The sequence below is a fragment of the Taudactylus pleione genome, unplaced genomic scaffold, assembly GCF_031769625.1.
Source record: "Taudactylus pleione unplaced genomic scaffold, aTauple2 ptg000041l, whole genome shotgun sequence".
NCBI classification, from domain to species: Eukaryota; Metazoa; Chordata; class Amphibia; order Anura; family Myobatrachidae; genus Taudactylus; species Taudactylus pleione.
The window spans coordinates 15,767,656-15,786,485 of record NW_028284443.1 but is presented as its reverse complement, the minus strand read 5'-3'; the positions used below and the strand labels follow the sequence as shown (position 1 = coordinate 15,786,485).

At 41.8% G+C, this 18,830-nt stretch overlaps 1 protein-coding gene across 1 annotated transcript in view; it reads right to left on the bottom strand.

Moving 5' to 3' along the window:
• Nucleotides 1–18,830, bottom strand: part of TSPAN12 (tetraspanin 12) — a 179,599-nt gene that overhangs the window by 107,010 nt on the left and 53,759 nt on the right. The window contains exons 3-4 of the mRNA XM_088456145.1: nucleotides 9,809–9,891; nucleotides 5,017–5,152 (exon numbers count right to left, since the gene is read on the bottom strand). Coding sequence (XP_088312271.1) covers nucleotides 5,017–5,152; nucleotides 9,809–9,891 — 219 coding nt within the window. The remainder of the gene's footprint in view (nucleotides 1–5,016; nucleotides 5,153–9,808; nucleotides 9,892–18,830) is intronic.

Sequence of the window (18,830 nt, the reverse complement as noted above, 5' to 3'; positions counted from 1 at the left end):
AAACACAATCAGGCGTCTTCTGTATCCTTACATGCACCACCTTTTTCGCTTTGAGTCTAGATGTGTCACCTTTAAAACAGGCAAATTAGTGATAAAAAGAACACTAAGGGGTAAATTTACTAAAGTGAGAGGTTTTAGAAGTGGAGATGTTGCCCATAGCAACCAATCCGATTCTAGCTATTATCTTCTAGAATGTGCAAGTTAAATGTTAAGTAGAATCTGACTGGTTGCTATGGGCAACATCTCCACTTCTAAAAACTCTCACTTTATACCACTAAGGCTGAAGAACGAAATGTGTGTTCTCAAATTTCACAGATTCCTAAGGAGAGTCTAAGAGTGTCCACAAGTGTTATGTGTGAGTTTGACATGTCTGATTCTGACACTGTAATCCTCTGCTAATGTGAAGATGACATAAAATTGAGTATGCTACCTCGGGGGGTCGGGTACTGATTACACGGGCCCGGTCACTCCAGGGGGCATGGGCCGCCCGCAGCACACCAGTAGCCTTTTTGACGTATTTGTCTTGGAAAATCACATTTATTAAAGCCTCCGTGGGTGGCAGTCCTGGGTGGGGGGTTTTAGTCTCGGTCACTGAGTTTCATTCACTCACATCTGCTCAAATGCCACCTATTCCATGTGGAATCATTTTTTCTCAAATCCTGACAACATTTGTCAAGGCATATGTACCATTTGTGAGGTCAAAGTAAGTAGAGGTAAGAACGTTAACCATCTAGACACTTCCTCCCTGTTTCATCATTTACACCTTCTTCATGCAAATTATTTCTCAAAATCTGAAAATCCTGTAAAATAATAACAAGCAGTCCAGCATCAGCTACCAGCAGCATGGATAGATCCCAGCACATGCAATCTCCACTGCCAACATCTTCATCATCAACCTTGTCATTAATGATAGGAGGTAGTCCTCCTGCATTCAATTTGCAAAGTCAAACTGACTCCTCCCCTATCCAGGATTTCCAAGAAGAATCTGTTAATGCTAGGTTTGCTCCTGCTAGGGGTGAATCTTCATTATAGAAGTTAACCAATATAACTAATAAAATCAAACAACAATTGATTGTGAAACAATCATTTGCAAGAGGAACCAAGTATGACAGCCGCCATCCTGTTGCACAGCAGATCACTGAAGCCATGAGGGCTATTTTAGCATCAGATCTGCATCGAACATCCACCATCAATGCATCTAGTTTTAGACAGTTAGCTAAGGTCTTGTGTCGATGCTACCATATTCCATTTCAATTCCATTTTACCAGAAGAATTCCTCACCTATACCAGGAAGTTAAAAATGTTATTCTTTATCTAGAAAATGTTATTGTACTGAATATCCACTTAACTACAGATATGTAGACAAGTGGTACTGGTCAAACTAAAGATTACATTACTGTGTCAGCCCACTGGGTGCATATATCGCCTTTACCAGCAGCAGTATCTAATACACAATGCCAACTCATTTCATAGGAATGCTTTCTGCATCACTGGCTTCACTAAGAGAAATACTGGTGCCAATCTGTTAGACAAACTCAGGGATGTGATAGCAGAATGGCTTACACTGCTAAGGCTCTTCTCAGGATATGTCATTTTTGATAATGCAAATAACATTGTACGGGCATAACATCAAGATCAATTTAAACATGTACCATGTTTTGCATACACAATAAACTTGGTGGTTCAGAATTTTTTAAATGATAGGTTCGTGCAGGATATGCTGGCCATGGCCTGTAAAATTTCTGAAAATTTTTGGCTTTCAGCAACCACATGTCAAAAATTGCAGCAGCTGCAAGAACAGTATAATTTGCCATGCCCCCAACTGAAGCAAGAGATAGTAACTAGATGGAATTCCACCCTTGTATGCTTCAGAAACTGTAGAAAAGGCAACAAGACATCATGATGTACACATCAAGCCATGAGATAGGGAAAGGGGGTATAAGTTACCACCTTACTGCAGCACACTACAGAATACTCTTAGTTTTAAGCAAGCTACTGAAACCATTTTAAATTGTAACCAATGAAGTGAGTTCAGACACTAACAGCCTGAGTCATGTCATACCCTTAATTAAACTACTGGAAAAGCAGCTAGAGAAGCTGAATGAGGAGATGAAACAAAGTGATTCCACTAAGTATTCTGGACTAGTAAATTCTATATAATCTAGTACTATATTTGCTTCACAAGGACCATAGGGTTTGCAACATCTTGCAATTGGATCACTACATTTTGGCAACCTTGCTTGATCTTAAGTTTAGGTATGTAATGTCTTTCTTTGCAAATGACACAGACTTAAAGAGATGCAAAGAGCTCCTTGCAAGCAAGTTGTCAGTTCAAGTGTCACATGACAAAATGTTTTCTGCTTCAGATTCTCCTGCAAATGCTGCTGCCAGGAAAAAATGTAACTATTCCAAGTGACTCACTGATCATGATGATGATGATGATGAGTCAACTTAGTGCACCAGAGTTATTGCCCACATATAGTGAAACTTCTGCCATGATTCAGTCTGATACAGTAAACATCAATAGAATGGTGGAGGATTACTCTAATGATAATTTATATATTAGCATCTTACACAGTCCCATTGAATACTGGGAGAAAAAAAAGGCAAATTGGAGTCCCTTGTACAAACTAGCTTTCATGTACTTAAGCTGCCCACCCTCAAGAGTGTACTCTGAAAGATTGTTTAGCACATCCGGGAATCTTGTGAGGGATCAGCATAGAAGACTACTTCCAAAAAAAGTGAGAAAATTGATGTTCATCAAAATAAACTACAATTCAATGAGGAGGAAACATTAGCTGCCAATTACAAACAGTAACTGTAATGGTGGATTCACGTGGGAATGACCTAATATTGTGTGATGATGATATTAACAACAGTGATAAGGGTGATGATGACATATTCTACTGTGATGATTAACACTGTTAGCCTTAAGTCCACTGGTAGCTTGGTTTACCTAAACCACCAAGATGTTTTCATTTTGGGGGGCCCAAACAATCTAATGACTTCAGCCACAAAAATGGCAGACCCTGTTGTTGAAGTGCTTGATTGGTTAAATTGTGCATGTCTTTTTTAATATACAAGACAATAGTGGTTGGGAGGCCCCAGGACAATTCCATTAGGCACCACTTTTCATTATGGGCTTTGCCAAGAATGTGTGTCTTTGATAAGCAGTGTATAATACAGTACTTTAGTGGGACATTGACAGTCTCCTGTATCTTGCAAGACCAGCCATTACAATCTTCTCATCCAGGCATATAGGCCCTGTTTCCTGCAGCTTCTCCACAGATACAGAGTATAATCATATAATCTTCACGGAATCTTTAAATCATATAATTATCATATTATAAAATCACATAATTATAGACTTCACCACAGATACAGAGTAGTATCATCCTTTATTGTGTGTGTTTGACAGGCAGCATATAAAACTATACTTTCCTGGAGCATTAACAGTCTCCTGTATTTTGCATGGCCATCAAATCACCAGCTCATCCTCCTTATTATCCTTTACTGTGTGTGGATGACAGGCAGCGTATAATACTGTACTTTACTGGTGCATTGACAGTTTCCTCATAAAATCATATAATTAATAACTATTGACTTGGACTAAGCTGCCACTCTGCCTCGAATCGCTTGTATTGTCTTGAGGCCTGTGATTTGCGGTTTGGATTTAGTTTCCATTTTCAAATGTCATTGGTATTTTGGAAGCTTGTTTTTAATAGTTTGTTTCATGTCTCCTATTTACTTTATTGTTATTACTGTTAGTAATCAGTCAATCAATGCTTTGCCTGGCTTCCACTACATAAATACTCTACCCACTCCACCTCCATTTACCTGTGCTGGCCACGGGCCTCTTATCTAGTTCTAGATTAATTAAAACATTATATAGGATTGTCTAGTATATTAAGCTGCTATCCTGTCTACCACTATAGTGGCACTATGTTTTATAAATGTGCAATATTTTTTTAAACTGCCATGTGCTTGTGCCGCTGCTCTATTACTTAATTTAGCCAATCACCTCGCTGCAAAAAATATTGTGAGGTCGTCAAAATTGACTGGAAAATAATGTTATTGATGTTAGGAAAAAAACAGGTCCACATTACATGATCTTAGATGTTTTTATTAATTCTAAAGATATCTTAACCATACAAATGCTGTTTTTTACAAGAGTTGCAGTTGTCAAAGTCCTCCATCTGACTTTGAATGTCCGAAAGCATGTTCAGACCCTCCCCTGAGGTTGAGAGATGTCTAACAACAAAGTACTTCTCTCATCCTCTTTTATGTCTCTCAATATGTTTGCTGTTTGGTAAAATGCACGTCCCCAGCATAGGAGATTAAAGTCTTGTATTGATTGGAAAGTCTTCCATGTAGGCTCTCTGTGGTAATACTCTTCTGAACTTCTGTTTGTAAGTGTAGAAGCAGTTTTATCAGTGGAAGTCACTTAGGTGCTTCTGAAAGCAAGTCCCCATACAGGCGCCAACTTTCTTGCTTGCCTGAGTTCCAGCCTTGATTTAGAATGAGCGCAGACCTTTGGATAGATTTCCTTTTTTGGTGTTACTTGTCCATCTTTGTCCTGTCATCAGGTAATTACACTGAAAATCTGATATTATCCTGTTTAATTTCTGAGTGTTTGTTTATATCTTGTTAAATATAGTAGTAATACGAGGCTCCTGTCTTTTTAATACAGTCAGATTTGTGTAATTAAATTCATAAATCCAACTTATCTACAAACAACAATTTAAAACAAATAAAATATAGTGTAGAATGTTTTAGTTCCAGAAAATATACTTTAACAACTATTATCATTTTAAAACAACTATTATCATTTTAGAACATGTTTGCAGAATGCCATTTCAGGGGCCAATAACACATGAATATGAATATGTTACATAAGTTCAGGATGTACAATACAGAGATGATAAAGATGCTGAAGTGGCTTCATTATTGATTCAGAGCCTGATTTATAACACTATAGTTGTAAGATACCTAGTGAAGAAACCAAATCAAACTTACCCATGCTAGGAGTAACAGGTTGCTCTTCACTGTTCCACAGTAGCCCAGCATGCCCACAATGATGAGGAAGCAACAGACAGCAACCATCACTGGATGGAACACTGGAAAGTAGATGAGAAGAACGGCTTCTTCCATCCTGAAACCATATTAAGGATTAATATGTGTATTCATTATTAAAATAAAACAAATGTATTCAAAAATAAATAAAATGTCATAAATGTCAATGAACCCCTCTAATTCTGCAAATAAACTCATTTGCCAGCCTGTTTTACACACAAAAAAGTAACATACAAATGTGCAACTACCTTGTTTTGTGAAAATGCCATCAGTGCATACCTTTTACATGTGAACATGGTATTGTAGAATTGTCTGATGGGAATAAATTGATGAATTAGGTGTTTAATAAAGACATAGATGCGCCTTTAGCATAAGTATATCCAGCTATCCAAAAACAGGCAAAAAGGAGATTACTGAAATAAGATTCAAGGGGTGGCAAAGGCACATCTGGTGGGGCAACAGAGTTTTTGAGTGGAGAGGCCACAGAGCAGTTATCTACATGCTGAAGACTTAGGCAGGGTACACACCTAAACGACCGGCAATCATGCCGATGTTCAGGGCGATTTGCCTTCACTCTGGACATCGCATGATTGCCGGTACACACTTGAAAGATTTAATGAAAGACGGAACAATCACTGTTCCGTCCTTCATTAACTTGTACAGGCTCACATGCGATATCGTATGATTGACTGTGCAGCACAGTCAATCGCACGATATCGCATGCGACCGCGAGTATGCGCAAATTGGGCATGCACACTGCACAATATGCCCGATTTGTCATTATGATTTGGCTAAATCGGCCAAATCGGGCCGATATCGTACAGTTGTGTATGCACCCTTACATTCTGTATTTCCTCAGCTCACTATAGGGCCTCATTTATCAATGAGTTTTAGCATATGATAAATGGTGCTCAAGCCAATTAGCTCCCAGTTGTCATTTTTCAAACAGATGACAGTTAGGAGCTGATTGGCTGGAGCACCATAATCATCATACAATGAGTTTTAAAACATTGTCGCGTATGATAAAACTCATTGATAAATGCAAAATATGTAAGAGCATTCTGAACAACGTAAATAAACAATTAGACAACCAAGTGACACATATATTATAGTCCCAATTTTAGGAAAAAAATTAAAATTAATTTTAAATCAGAAAAAGAGAGTGGTACTAAAGAAAGTGGTTGTAGGATTGTGACGTAATGCTGTCACTCTTGTCCCCATGCACATCTCCAATTGCATGGCAGAGTGATTTTCCAGGGCTACTTCGCATAAGTGAAATGTTTTATTGACTTATGTACGAGTATGCACAAGGCGGACAAATAGGTGAACTTGCACTAAATGAAAAGCTCTGTGTGCCTGGATGCTTCTTTTGCCTAAAGGTCATGTCATCTCACAGTTAATGTCACCTAAATATTTACCACTTCAGTTAAGCATTATTCATATATTATGAAAAAATATACATTTTGAATATTCGCTTGTATTTAGTAAAGCTGTCTTTGGAGACTGTTACCATGGTGGTCATCTCTTCCAGACAACAACTTGAACAGTACAACTCTGAACATTGCCAATGAATGTTCTAAATCATATTTTTATTTTTCATATAAAGTTGCATTGTACTACAATAAAAAAAAAGTCATAACAATAATGTAAGCAAGTAAGCCCCCATGACACAAGCAACAAAGCACAACAAAGAGCCATACTGCAAAAACAACAGTAGAGATTAGGAGAGAGAACTGTTAGCCTAAAGGAAGCTAACTGGGGAAACAACACATACAAAGAGATAAGATACGAAAGAGAAGTGAGGGTGACTTGAGGGCAGCACACACAGAGAATAAAAAGGTAAACTAATGATAGACTAAGAAAAAAAAACAATGTAATAGCCTTCAACTGACATACAAGGACTACCCACACTTGGCCGAGGAATCCATTCAAACTCAAAGGTACAGGACTGATTTAGAAAACTGCATATAATGAGGCTCACTTGCATCTCGAACTGAAGCAGGAAATGATGCACGCTTGAATAAGCAAATATACGTGCATATGGTCAGTTGGAAGCATGTTAAGATGCAACACTAGCATATGAGCAGTGGCGGCCTGGGCCGGGGGGCAGGGTGCCATACGCCCCCGGGCCGCAGCGTCATGCGGGCCGCGGGCCGGTGCAGTCTGTGTCACTGTGACACAGACTGCACCGCGTGTGTAGCGCTGATCGGAGGATGGAGTTCGGTCAGCGCTACACAAGTGACAAACACACAGCCGCCGGCTCCGGCAGCTGTGTGTTTGATCAGCAGCCAATGAGAGTCTGTCAGACTCTCATTAGCTGCTGCTGCGCCCACTGCAGGAGCCGCTCCATCTTCCGGCTCCCGCAGTGGGCAATGGGAGAGGTGTCATGGCGTCATATGACGTCTCTCCCATAATGCAGAGCGGCCCGTCTCGGGAAGGACAGACGGAGGAGCGGATGGCGACGGCGGGAGCGGGGATTCAGGTAAGTGTTTTTTTTTTGTTTGTTTTTTATATTACGTGTGTCTACTGGGGGTGGGGTCTGGCACTACTGGGGGCACTACAAAGGGGGGGACTACTACTGGGGGCACTACAAGGGGGATGGTGGACTACTACTACTGGGGACTACTACTACTGGGGGCACTACAAGTAGGGGACTACTACTACTGGGGGCACTACAAGTGGGGACTACTACTACTGGGGGCACTACAAGGGGGAGGGGACTACTACTACTGGGGACTACTAATACTTGGGGCACTACAAGGGGACTACTACTACTACTGGGGGCACTACAAGGGGGGTGGGGGACTACTACTACTGGGGACTACTACTATTGGGGACACTACAAGGGGGGGACTACTACTGGGGGCACTACAAGGGGGGGACTACTACTACTGGGGGCACTACAAAGGGGGGAGACTACTACTGGGGGCACTACAAAGGGGGGGACTACTACTACTAGGGGCACTACAAAGGGAGGGGCTACTACTACTGGGGGCACTACAAAGGGGGGGGGCGCCGTAGCACGCACATTGTTCGGGCACACTGGCTACATGCTACTCCTCTGCCAGGGCCGCCTGCATGCATTTGCCCCCCAGGCTAAAAGTTGCCAGCCAGCCCCTGCATATGAGCCAGGTTTACTTAAGGAATAACAAGTGTATACTTGCACACCATTATAGTGTAGAGATAATGTATAGATGTGGCTTCGCAGAATTGTGTAATAAATACCCTATTTATACACAATATAATTATTTAATAATGATGTCTCATACACATAATTTGAATAGTGTCTTGTCTTAACAAAAAAAAACAAAATACAATTAAAACTTAAATACAAATAATCAGTTTTTTTCCTGTCACATTCCAAATGGAAATATCAATTAAGTAATGTGAGCAGACAGCCACGACTTCATGCAGCAAAACTTTAATCATTAAGGCCCACACACACAGGGGGCGATAAAGCAGGTGATCCAACTGATTGGTGCAAATTGCCTGCTATATCGTACAGTGTATGGCCCTGATGTCGGGCCAAGCGTGCTCCCGTGGGGTCGTACATCGCACCCCCTGATCTTTCTGCAGGACCAATTGATCAGGGAATGCGATGTGCGATCTCATGGATTGCTATGCGGGTAAGGGAGGGGTGAGCTGGCATATCGGGCGGTCGGCTACCTGATCGCACAATGTGTACAGACCACCCGATATGTGGGACGACGGATCCCCTGTTGCTTCCGTGTATGGGGGCCTTTAGTATTGCTGCTGTATCAGCTAAAAGAGTCAATCCGCAATCTGGAACTGCTAGCCAATGTCATCATCATTAACAATGTATCTCATTGCACCAATCCTCCAGCACCCACAAGAGGTATATCTGATGACAAGTCTATGTGTCTGCATACAGGTCTACTTGAGTCACCATCACATGAACACGCCCTTACTTTGGTTACTCTTCTTTTAACTTCTGTTACACCGCTCCGGATGCAAGAAGTCATAAGCAGTGGCGGCTCCTGGGGTGAGGCTGCAGCACAGTCCAAAATTCAAATAGGGAGCCACACCAACTGCCAGTGAGTCCCCGGCTTGCAATGTTTGTCAGCGATGGCGTGGCAGTTGGTGTGGCTCCCCTATTTGAATTTTGGACTGCACCCCACCTCAGGAGCCGCCACTGGTCATAAGTATAAGATGCATTGAAATCTGTATACAGATGTATTGTACACTTTTCTGTACAATACATCACAATATCTTATTCAAATAAAAGTATGTCCAACTCTACAGGAGCCTCCTATATAATCAGTGAAGAAGTAACGGTAACTAACTTTTATGTTTGCAGTTCTCCAATAACTATATTACACATGCAAATCCAATATTACTATGTGCACTTGTTATTTTCCTATGGCAGTAAATGGAATATCTTAAGGTTAGATGTATGTTTTAAAAACTGCAATTAGATACACTCAATTAGTCTTCATGTTACAAATGTTGGAAAAGTAAACAGAAAACAATTTTCAACTGCACGGATGGCGGGAGATGAACAAAAGAAGTGGACCGTCACAGTGCAATTTGCAACTGCAGTATAAAACTGGTTTAAGCTAAGCATGAAATGCGTCAAGCTGAAACTGCCTGAACTAAACTATTCAATATATTACATAAAAGAAAAGATGAAGGTTCCCCCTCAGCATCTAAATTGTTGTAGTATTTAGATTCTTTCCTTTGATTATTCCTCTACTTATAATTAGCCACTGCTTACCTTGTTTCAGCAGTCAGCATAAGTACATTATTTATGTAGTCTCTCATCCATGCGGAAACTCCCAAAACACATATCGACATCAGCTAAAACAAACAGAGAAAATGATATTAACTTGTACAGTGCCACATAAAGATAAACAACTGCTAGCAGCAGTGCTACCTCTGGGATATGTACAGTTGCTGGAAGCACACAATTGTCAAGTTGTGCAACACTCATTTATTTGATGTTATACTAATGAAAATGCATATTTATTTTACTAGACACAAAGCCGAAACCAGGGACCATATAGAAAGAGTCATTTACATGAACAAAAGCAAAAATAATTGCACATTGCATTTTTAGAACCTTTGTGTTCATTTAAAAGGATAAATGCATTCACGCCTCAAAGAGCAATTTCTTGAACAAAGAATTTTTTTTTCAAACGTGTAGAATTACTTTAATGTACTTATAGTGTGCAGGCTGAGGGTATAATATAACATAAAAAACAAGATCTACAATCCAATGGTTTAAATAATACTAAATCTATACTATGATTTATTTGAAGAAATAACTATTACTATTTACATTTGTGTACTGTATGGCGCAGTTAGTAGACTTGTCATAACTGGAAATGTTTATGTACCCTGTTTTTGTGAGAAAGCTATATTTGTGGAATTAATACTCTGGAGATTTGGAAAACCAAGTACTTACCTGAAAGAATACAGAATAAATTTTTTGCATTTAGCCAGCTAAAAGAAATATATAACATTACTTTAATTATTGCCATTATAATGGAACTTATATCAGAAAGTAACATTCTGCATTACTTATGGTATATTTATAGACAGTATACCATTAAAATATAATTTTACTGTACTTTTTGCTATTTTTTAAGTTTTCTTTAACATAATGGGCCAAATGTAATAGAGTGAGAGTTTAGAAAATGTGAGAGTTTTCTCACACTTTTTAAACGCGGCCAATGTAATAGAGTCTGAGAACAAAGCAACAGAGCAAACTCACATGTTTTTCAGACTCAAAAAACTCTCACGATCTAAAAACTCTTCTAAAAGTTTTCCCATTTTGAAGATAAAACTCAAAAAAATGTCAGAGTTTACTGCTAACCTTTCACATTTTCTAAACTCTCACCCTATTACATTTGGCCCATTATCTTTAATGCTTCTCTGAGAATCCCTATTTGTTTGGAAGAGAAGAAGGTTGGGTACCATCTCAAGAAAAATTCCCTGAGATCTGAAGCGTCACCGGGACTGGGGACACCCATTGTACACTCTGGATACCCCCTGCACGCTGAAGGTGCGTCCGCCCAAAAAGGAGCATGGCCTAAATAAAAGGGGCGTAACCTTGGGGGGAATCCCGACAAAATCACTCTGGGGGCAGCCCAACATCCCCAGAGACTGGGCAGCCTGCAATGTCAGCTCTTCTTCTATGACAGGAGCCAGGTGCTGCAGGAGAATGTCACACTGCAGGACCCGACACCTGTCACAGCAGAGGAGCCAGCATTTTGGTGTCACCCCCTCCAAGGGTGACACCCGGGTGCGGTGCGCCCGCTCCCCCTCATGATGCCATTGCCTGAGATTTAGGACTAAGAATGACATTAATAACAAATTTTATTACCATCTGCATATTTTGTTTAGTATTGGAATATGCCACTGGTATACAACATTACTTTCCCCTCTGCATACTTGTCTACCCCCCAGGAATGGCCGGGAGGTTCCCAAAAAAGTGTGCTGCTACTGGTTGCCCAGAAAAGCATACAAGTGTCTGGCACCACATACTTCTCCAAGTAAAGTGTTCCAGCCAGGCGGCTGATGGCACGTTTTGTGCTAAATCACATCATCGTAGCCACACCTCCCACTTTACAATGTCGTTAATATCAGTATTGTATAGCGGGGGCATGTATTGTATAACGGGGGCATGGCTACAGTGACGCTATCATGCCAGCACGTCCCCACGCACCTTCCATCTATGCCATGCCACACCCCCTCTTCTCCCCCCTGCTGTGCTGACTGGCTGTCCTCTCCCAGAGGGGACAGCAAGAATGTAGGTAAGTATGCCCCTCCGGCGAGGTCCAGTGATGCCACCCTCCTCGGCGGCATACTGTGCTCTGTTGTTGACAGCCTACTGCTGCCAGCAATGGGCTACTGTGTCATAAACATCCTCAAAGATCAGTGTGTGCATGCGCATGACACTTTCACCTGGCGGGACACAGAATAGCCTGGAAGTCTTTGTTGAAGCCAGAAAGGCTGATGCTGGGTCCCAATGGGGACCATATTGCTCTCTCCATCTATAGATGGCATAATCAATACAGTGACAAACAGCGCTATTCTTAGTTTACCGCTATTTGTTAAATATTAAAAGGAGGACATAACTCCTTTAGCATGTATTAAAGGGGTTATGTCTCGTTGTTAAATAGGGCCTTAAGATTTACGACAAGGATTCTCTTTTCACATAGTTGTGTGAAGGTATAGAGGAACTGCTTAAGGCAATTGTATTAGACATTCACAAAAAGAATGTGAGGATGAAAAAAAAAAAAGACAGAGCAAAACTTTACTAGCTATTTATATGGCAAATTGCCACCTACTACAATACTGTGCCTCCCTGTTGTCCCTGGCACCTCATTTTTTAATGGGCAGTGACAGGTGATAGTCTTGAAGCAGTAGGATGAATGTAGTATTCATAATAGTGACTCTCTTATACATCAGTTCCTAATTTGTTAAACAGCTTGTACAATTTTAACTTTTCAGAAGGTGACAGCCCTAACTCTAAAACTGGCCATACACGGTTCGATATGCACCGTGCGACGCAACGGGGGTTCCGACATATCGGGCAGTCCCCACCCACGGTGCGATCGGGTGGCCGACCACCCGATATGCTGGCTCCCCCACCTGCATAGCGCTGCATTTGACCGCACATCGCATCCCCTGATCAACTGAACCTGCAGTAGGATCTGGGGGTGCGGTGTACGACCCCACGGGTGTGCACTCTGCCCGATATCATGCCCATACACGGTACAATAGAGCAGCCAAATCATACCAATCCATCGGATTGGCTGCTTTATCGCACCATGTATGGGCACCTTAAGGAATAGCATCAAAGGAACACCATTACAGGGCAGCAGCAGACAAAGTTACTGTAACTGGCAAACCTTATATAGTCGGGGAGGAGCTCTAAATTCGAATGTGAAAAGTAAGTCTTAGAACCTATACACAAAACTCTCAATACCTTTATTTCTAGAATCAGACTCAGAGGGGTATATTTACTAAAGTGCAGGTTTTTAGAAGTGGGGATGTTGCCAATAGCAACCAATCAGATTCTACCTATTATCTTCTAGAATGTGCTAGATGAATGTTGAGTAGAATCTGATTGGTTGCTATGGGCAACATCTTCACTTCTAAAAACTTGCAGTTTAGTAAATATACCCCAGACTCTCTTTTCACGGGCTAACCCATTCATAACATTTAAATATGACACCCCATCTTAAAAGCGTGGTTAAGGCACCTGTTATTGAATTAAAAATATTATTTTATTTTTGCTCTTCATTCAACTCCAGCCAACTCTTCACTTTTCTAATACAGAACTCCTTCCAGTAAATGAAATAAACTGACTGGCAACACTGTAAGGCTTCCACCAGAAATGGAACATAATCTGGAGAGCCACCCATGCGTAGTTTATTTAACTATACAGGTATGTATATAACCAGGGACCAACCCTCAACACATACAAAAACAGAACTAGTATGAAATTCAATAGACAGGTGCACAACGCTACAAAAGGTTACAGCACTAGGATAACTGTCCCACAGAATACGACTTACATTGACTAATATGCAGATGTGTTCTCGAGATGCCTGGCGCTAGTGAGCTGCGCCTTGTGATGTAGCATAGCAACCTTTTCTTTAAATTTGCGTTTTATTCACAAAAAACACATAATCTGTAACAGAGTTGACTTTAACCACACAGGAATTAGTTTTAAATATGTACAAAGTCGCAGATAAAGCACAATGGAGCTTGATGTGAAAAAACAGCCACGGCCGCTGCATTAAGTAGTTTTGTCGCATACGATTGTTTTATTTGTGCGACTAAGACACGCAATCGAGCGATAAAGACACTCCGAGCCGCGACTATGGCAATAGTGTATGACAATTAGTGGTGGCTCCTACCTTTTTATGTGAGGGGGCTGCCTGTGTGCTGCAGTCCGAGCAGTGGTCTGGCCCCTGTTCTCTTCGGTGCCTGCCGGGTGTATTACGCATACGCAATGCACCTGGTACTGGTGAACGCTAACAAACGTAGGCTTCTAGCGACTGTATTGACTGCAGCCCTAGAAGCCACACAGGGCTCAAGGAAAGGCAGAGGAGTGGCTTCACATGGGAAGTGCTCTCTCCGCTAATCATAGTCCGGACTGGGGGAAGAACGCACCTCCCCCTGGCAGATTTTTTTGGGGGACTGCAGCCCCTAGGTATAATCCGCCACTGATAACACATCTGTGGCAGGTTATAAAATAATTTTACCCTTACTGTATATTCTGAACTAAGGTTAGAAAAAAGCAGGATAGAATCTGTATGAGAATAAGTGGATTTACACACAAACTGATTTCCATGAAAAACACTTATCGCTCTTGTTGATAAATATGGACATTTTGAAATATCTAAGTTTAACCAGTAATCTCAAGTAGGATAATCTTAGGAGTGGACATTATCTTTTTCAGTTTCTTTGCAGAAAAGCAGATAATTGGATGTACTGGGCTCATTTCCTTGAGTATTCTCTTTAAATAAGTTGACATTCAGAAATAATGTATTGTAACCAGCGTGATCAAATGCGCTCTGCATGAGCTGAGTGTTTACTGCGGATTTGTGCACAACAGTTGTCATCAGTGGGAGAATGATGCTGAGCTTCTTAATGTCTCTCATCTGCAGGGGAAGAGGATCAACTGTACAGATATCTCAATGTTACTTCTCCCTAATTATTTTTAGCCACAATGGAAAGCACTTTAAAGATGTATTTACTCAGAGTGAGATCTGATACAATAGAATATATAATAATGTACTTTTTTTTTCCTTAAACAGATTTCTAAAGCAGATCTTTCTGAGTTGTTTCAGGCTTTTGAAATAGGTACATTCATTTAGAATGCTGCTAAAACACTCTCAGAATTCACGCTATATTTTTTCAATAATATATAATCCTTTTGTTTTTAGTCTAATTTAGTCTAAAATTAATCTAAAGAAGAAAAAACCTATGTTAAAGCGATCTTAACTGTAATGGTAATGGCTTTTGGCACACTCCTTTCTCTCCTTACTGCCCTGTTTGAAGTTGGGTACGGGATGCCGACAGGGTTAGGATACCGACACTTGTTGGTCAGTATCCTGGGTGCGGCAGTATGAGAGTATTAAAGCTTCAGGGGCCCCAGCAGATCTGTCAAACCCTGCGTCTATGGTATTTTTTTTTTTTTTAAATTAACTCATCGAACTTGATCCAAAACCGGATAATTGGGAATTTCTACTGCTACTTTTTTGTGTTATATAGAAAATTCTTCACCCTCATTTTTTTAGCTTTGCTAAATGTAACTGTACCATTAATATAATTAATGCGGTATCCTGAATTAGGGTAACATGGTCATTTCAGATATTGCCTGACCAGTACCCACCTCATTTTAATAGTTACATATTAATTATTATTTAATTATATAGCATCTCCCTTTCTTCCATTTTTATAGCCATGTATTAATTAATTATAACCTAACTAATACTGTGAGAAATGACTTTATCTGAAAACCATTTGTTTAGAGGGTAAAAAACCTAGATGTTCTGCGGAATGCCACCACTCGCACAGTGTAAGTGTCTGTGGCGCACTGCAGAACCTCTTTCTTGTATTTTTTCCTCTTTGTTTAAAAGCTATTTCACATATTTTCTATGACTGACCCTGACGTGAGGCAGTGTGGGCCAGGAGCCTGGTGTGGCCAAGCTGCAACCCCATTCCTCTTGCAGAATTCTTAGGATGACTAACAGAGAGCACAGAAAATCAGGACTGTGGGATGAACTGCTCCTCTTCCCTGATGTCAGACAGTCAGAGCACCCCAGTGACCACCATACAGAACACAGAGAATGCCAGTAACCACCATACAGAACAAAGGGCTTGATTCAGACCCACTCGCGAGCGGCTGTCCGCTCGCAAGTGGGTCGATGGTCTGCACTGAGCATGCGCACGACGGAGGGAGCTCCGTCGTGCGCATGCGGCAGACGCGACGAGCGAAGGACTTTGCTTCGCTCGTTGTGTCTGATCAAAGGGGGCGTGCTGTCGATGTTGATTGACAGCACGCCCCCTTTGGTGGGCGTACCGGGGGTGTGCCTCCCTGACGGGGGCGTTCCCAAGGGAACGCCTCCCGTCAGAAGCCGGCCCACTGACATCACTAGTGATGTCAGTGGGAGTGATTTTGGCTCTGATAGAGCCAAAATCACTCCGGGCCTTGCAGTTGAAAACCTCAACCGCAGGCTCCGGCTCGCAGTTTCGATGGTCGCGATGGTCAAGACCATCGCGGCCATCAAACTGCACGCTCGTATAGGCTGTGGGTGGTGACCCACAGCTATACGAGCGTCCAGGAGGACGCTACATAGTTATGGAGGACGGCCCTCATTCAGAGCATGCGCTCTGCTCAGAGCGTACGGCTCTGAATGAGGGCCAAAGAGCATACCACTGATAGCCAAACAATAAACAGAGCAACCAAGTGACTGCAACACAATCAACAGTACATCACAGTGACAGCAATCCTGTCCCACCCCTTTGTTTCCTCCCCTCACATTCTGTTCCTCCTTCCATTCTTCTGCCCATTCCCCTCCTGTTTTTCCTCTGTTCTTCATATATATATATATATATGGCATCATAGTGGATCATAGTGGAAGGCAGGTATATTTGCCCTAGATTCCTGACCTATGTCTTTTGAAACCTCAGGAAGGTGTTTTGTGTTAGGAGGTTTTTGGGCTATTAGCCTCACAGGAGGCTAATTAGGGTTTTCAGTTGTGTGGCTGTTTTTTAGGGCTGTGAGGCTGATCATTACAGGGAAACACTTCTGCGGGAAAGGAGAGTCTTTTTGTGTCTCTGAGAGAAACAGGTTTCTGAGAGCAGCTGAACTACACCTGGTAAAAACTTTTTGTGTTTTGTTTTTACTAGTGAGCTAGGATCATTCCTGTGTTTAGTTAGTGTCAGACGTCAAGGTGTTTGTTTCTGCTATAATTTTGTTTTGCTGCAAATAAAACTGGCTGAGGCCAGTTGCACCAGACCAAAGGACTTTTGTGTGATTTCTCAGCTGCTGTGCACAATTTTTTTGTCCCAATTTTCTCACATACAGCTTCTACACTCTTGCCTTGTCACAAATGCTACTAAACCTTTCTTACCATGTCACTTATTTTTAAAGCATTATCACATAAAATGACATTGAAAGGAATGTTGGAGAATACATGCCTACCCCCCCGATTTGGAAGGGAGCCTCCCGAAAATCAGGTGCCGCTCCCGACCTCCCGGGAAGGAAGGCAAGCCTCCCGGCTGCCGCCGACCCCCTCCTATCCCCCCGCAATTACATGTAATACCCTCGCAGGGGGTGGTGATGTGATTTGCGCGGAATTGCGTCATTTTGGCTCCGCCCCCTGCTTCACACTGCCTGTAATATCAGCAGTGTGTAGTGGGGCGGGGCCAAAATGTCAAGATTGCCTGGCTCCGCCCCCACCCCACCCGCAAAACCTTGTCATCTGGCCGGCCCCGCCCCCGTTTACTGGCCACGCCCCCCAGTCATGCTGATCTGGCTGCTCCCTCCCGGAAGGGGCAGCCAGATAGTCGGCAAGTATGTGTTGGAGGTATATGTGACAAGCTAAGAGTGGGAAGGCAAATGTGACTGCAGTGCATGGCATGAAGCATAATGTATATTAACATGTAGTCAAAAAGCTAATGTGAAGGTTGGGCGCATGGCATATACACTATACAGTTTAGGGCCCCAGATCATGTTTTACCCCCAAGAACAGCACCAGGATTGCCACACATTTAAAGACCCTCCAGTTCAACTCACACTGGTTATACCACCTCCGCATGCTGGCCATATCCCCACCAACAGCTCATTTTGGTTCTGGAGGGCTTATCATAGCATATGCTCACTCAGCATGTGTTACCTGCTGCTACATCACTGAATGGGATATGATAATAGGGGCCCATGAACTTGCCAAACCTGTACTCACAAGTCGTTATTTTACAAATGACTAAAACAGGGGTGACCAAACTTGGTCCTCATTTTCCAGGTCTCCTCACAGAATCACAAGTGAAATAATTAGCTCCACCTGTGGATCTTTCAAAATGTGTCAGTGAGTAATGACTACACCTGTGCACCTGGAAAACGTGAACTGTTGGTAGCTCTCGAGGACCGAGTTTGGCCACCCCTGGACTAAAACATAAGGAAAAAAGAAAATCTGTCCAGATATTCTCATTTCTCTACATACTTGCAATTATAATTACCAGGAGTTGCTGTACTCTTACTGTTTCCTCAGTCAAGGAAAAATTGCTACTGTATTGCAATAACAAATCAATAGAGGCTTAAAGTGGTACTTTGTTAAGGTGCTCATTCATACCTACAGTTTTTTGTTCTTTCCATACGTTAAGAAACATATGCACTCACATTAAAAATAAGTCAAACAGAAGCTAATGTTGCCCACTCATCACTGCGTCCTAAAATGTTAACACCAGTGTCAGACTGGGGCATGATAGGCCCACTGGGAGAATGCCATTTTTAGGTCCCACAATAGTGTTTGGCCAGTCAGCAAAGGTTGTGTCCATCCATCAGAGAGGAGTGGCAAGCAACTAGAGGGTGTATAATCAGCTCAACGTAGAAATTGATTAGCACAGAGCTGGATTAAGACTTTCAGGGGCCTGGGACACTACGAGAGTGTATTAAAAAGTAGGTGAAAAATATTAAATAGGTAGCCAGAATAATTCCATCATAAAAAGAATACTAACTTAACATGTACACAAATACCATACAAATCCAAAGAGCA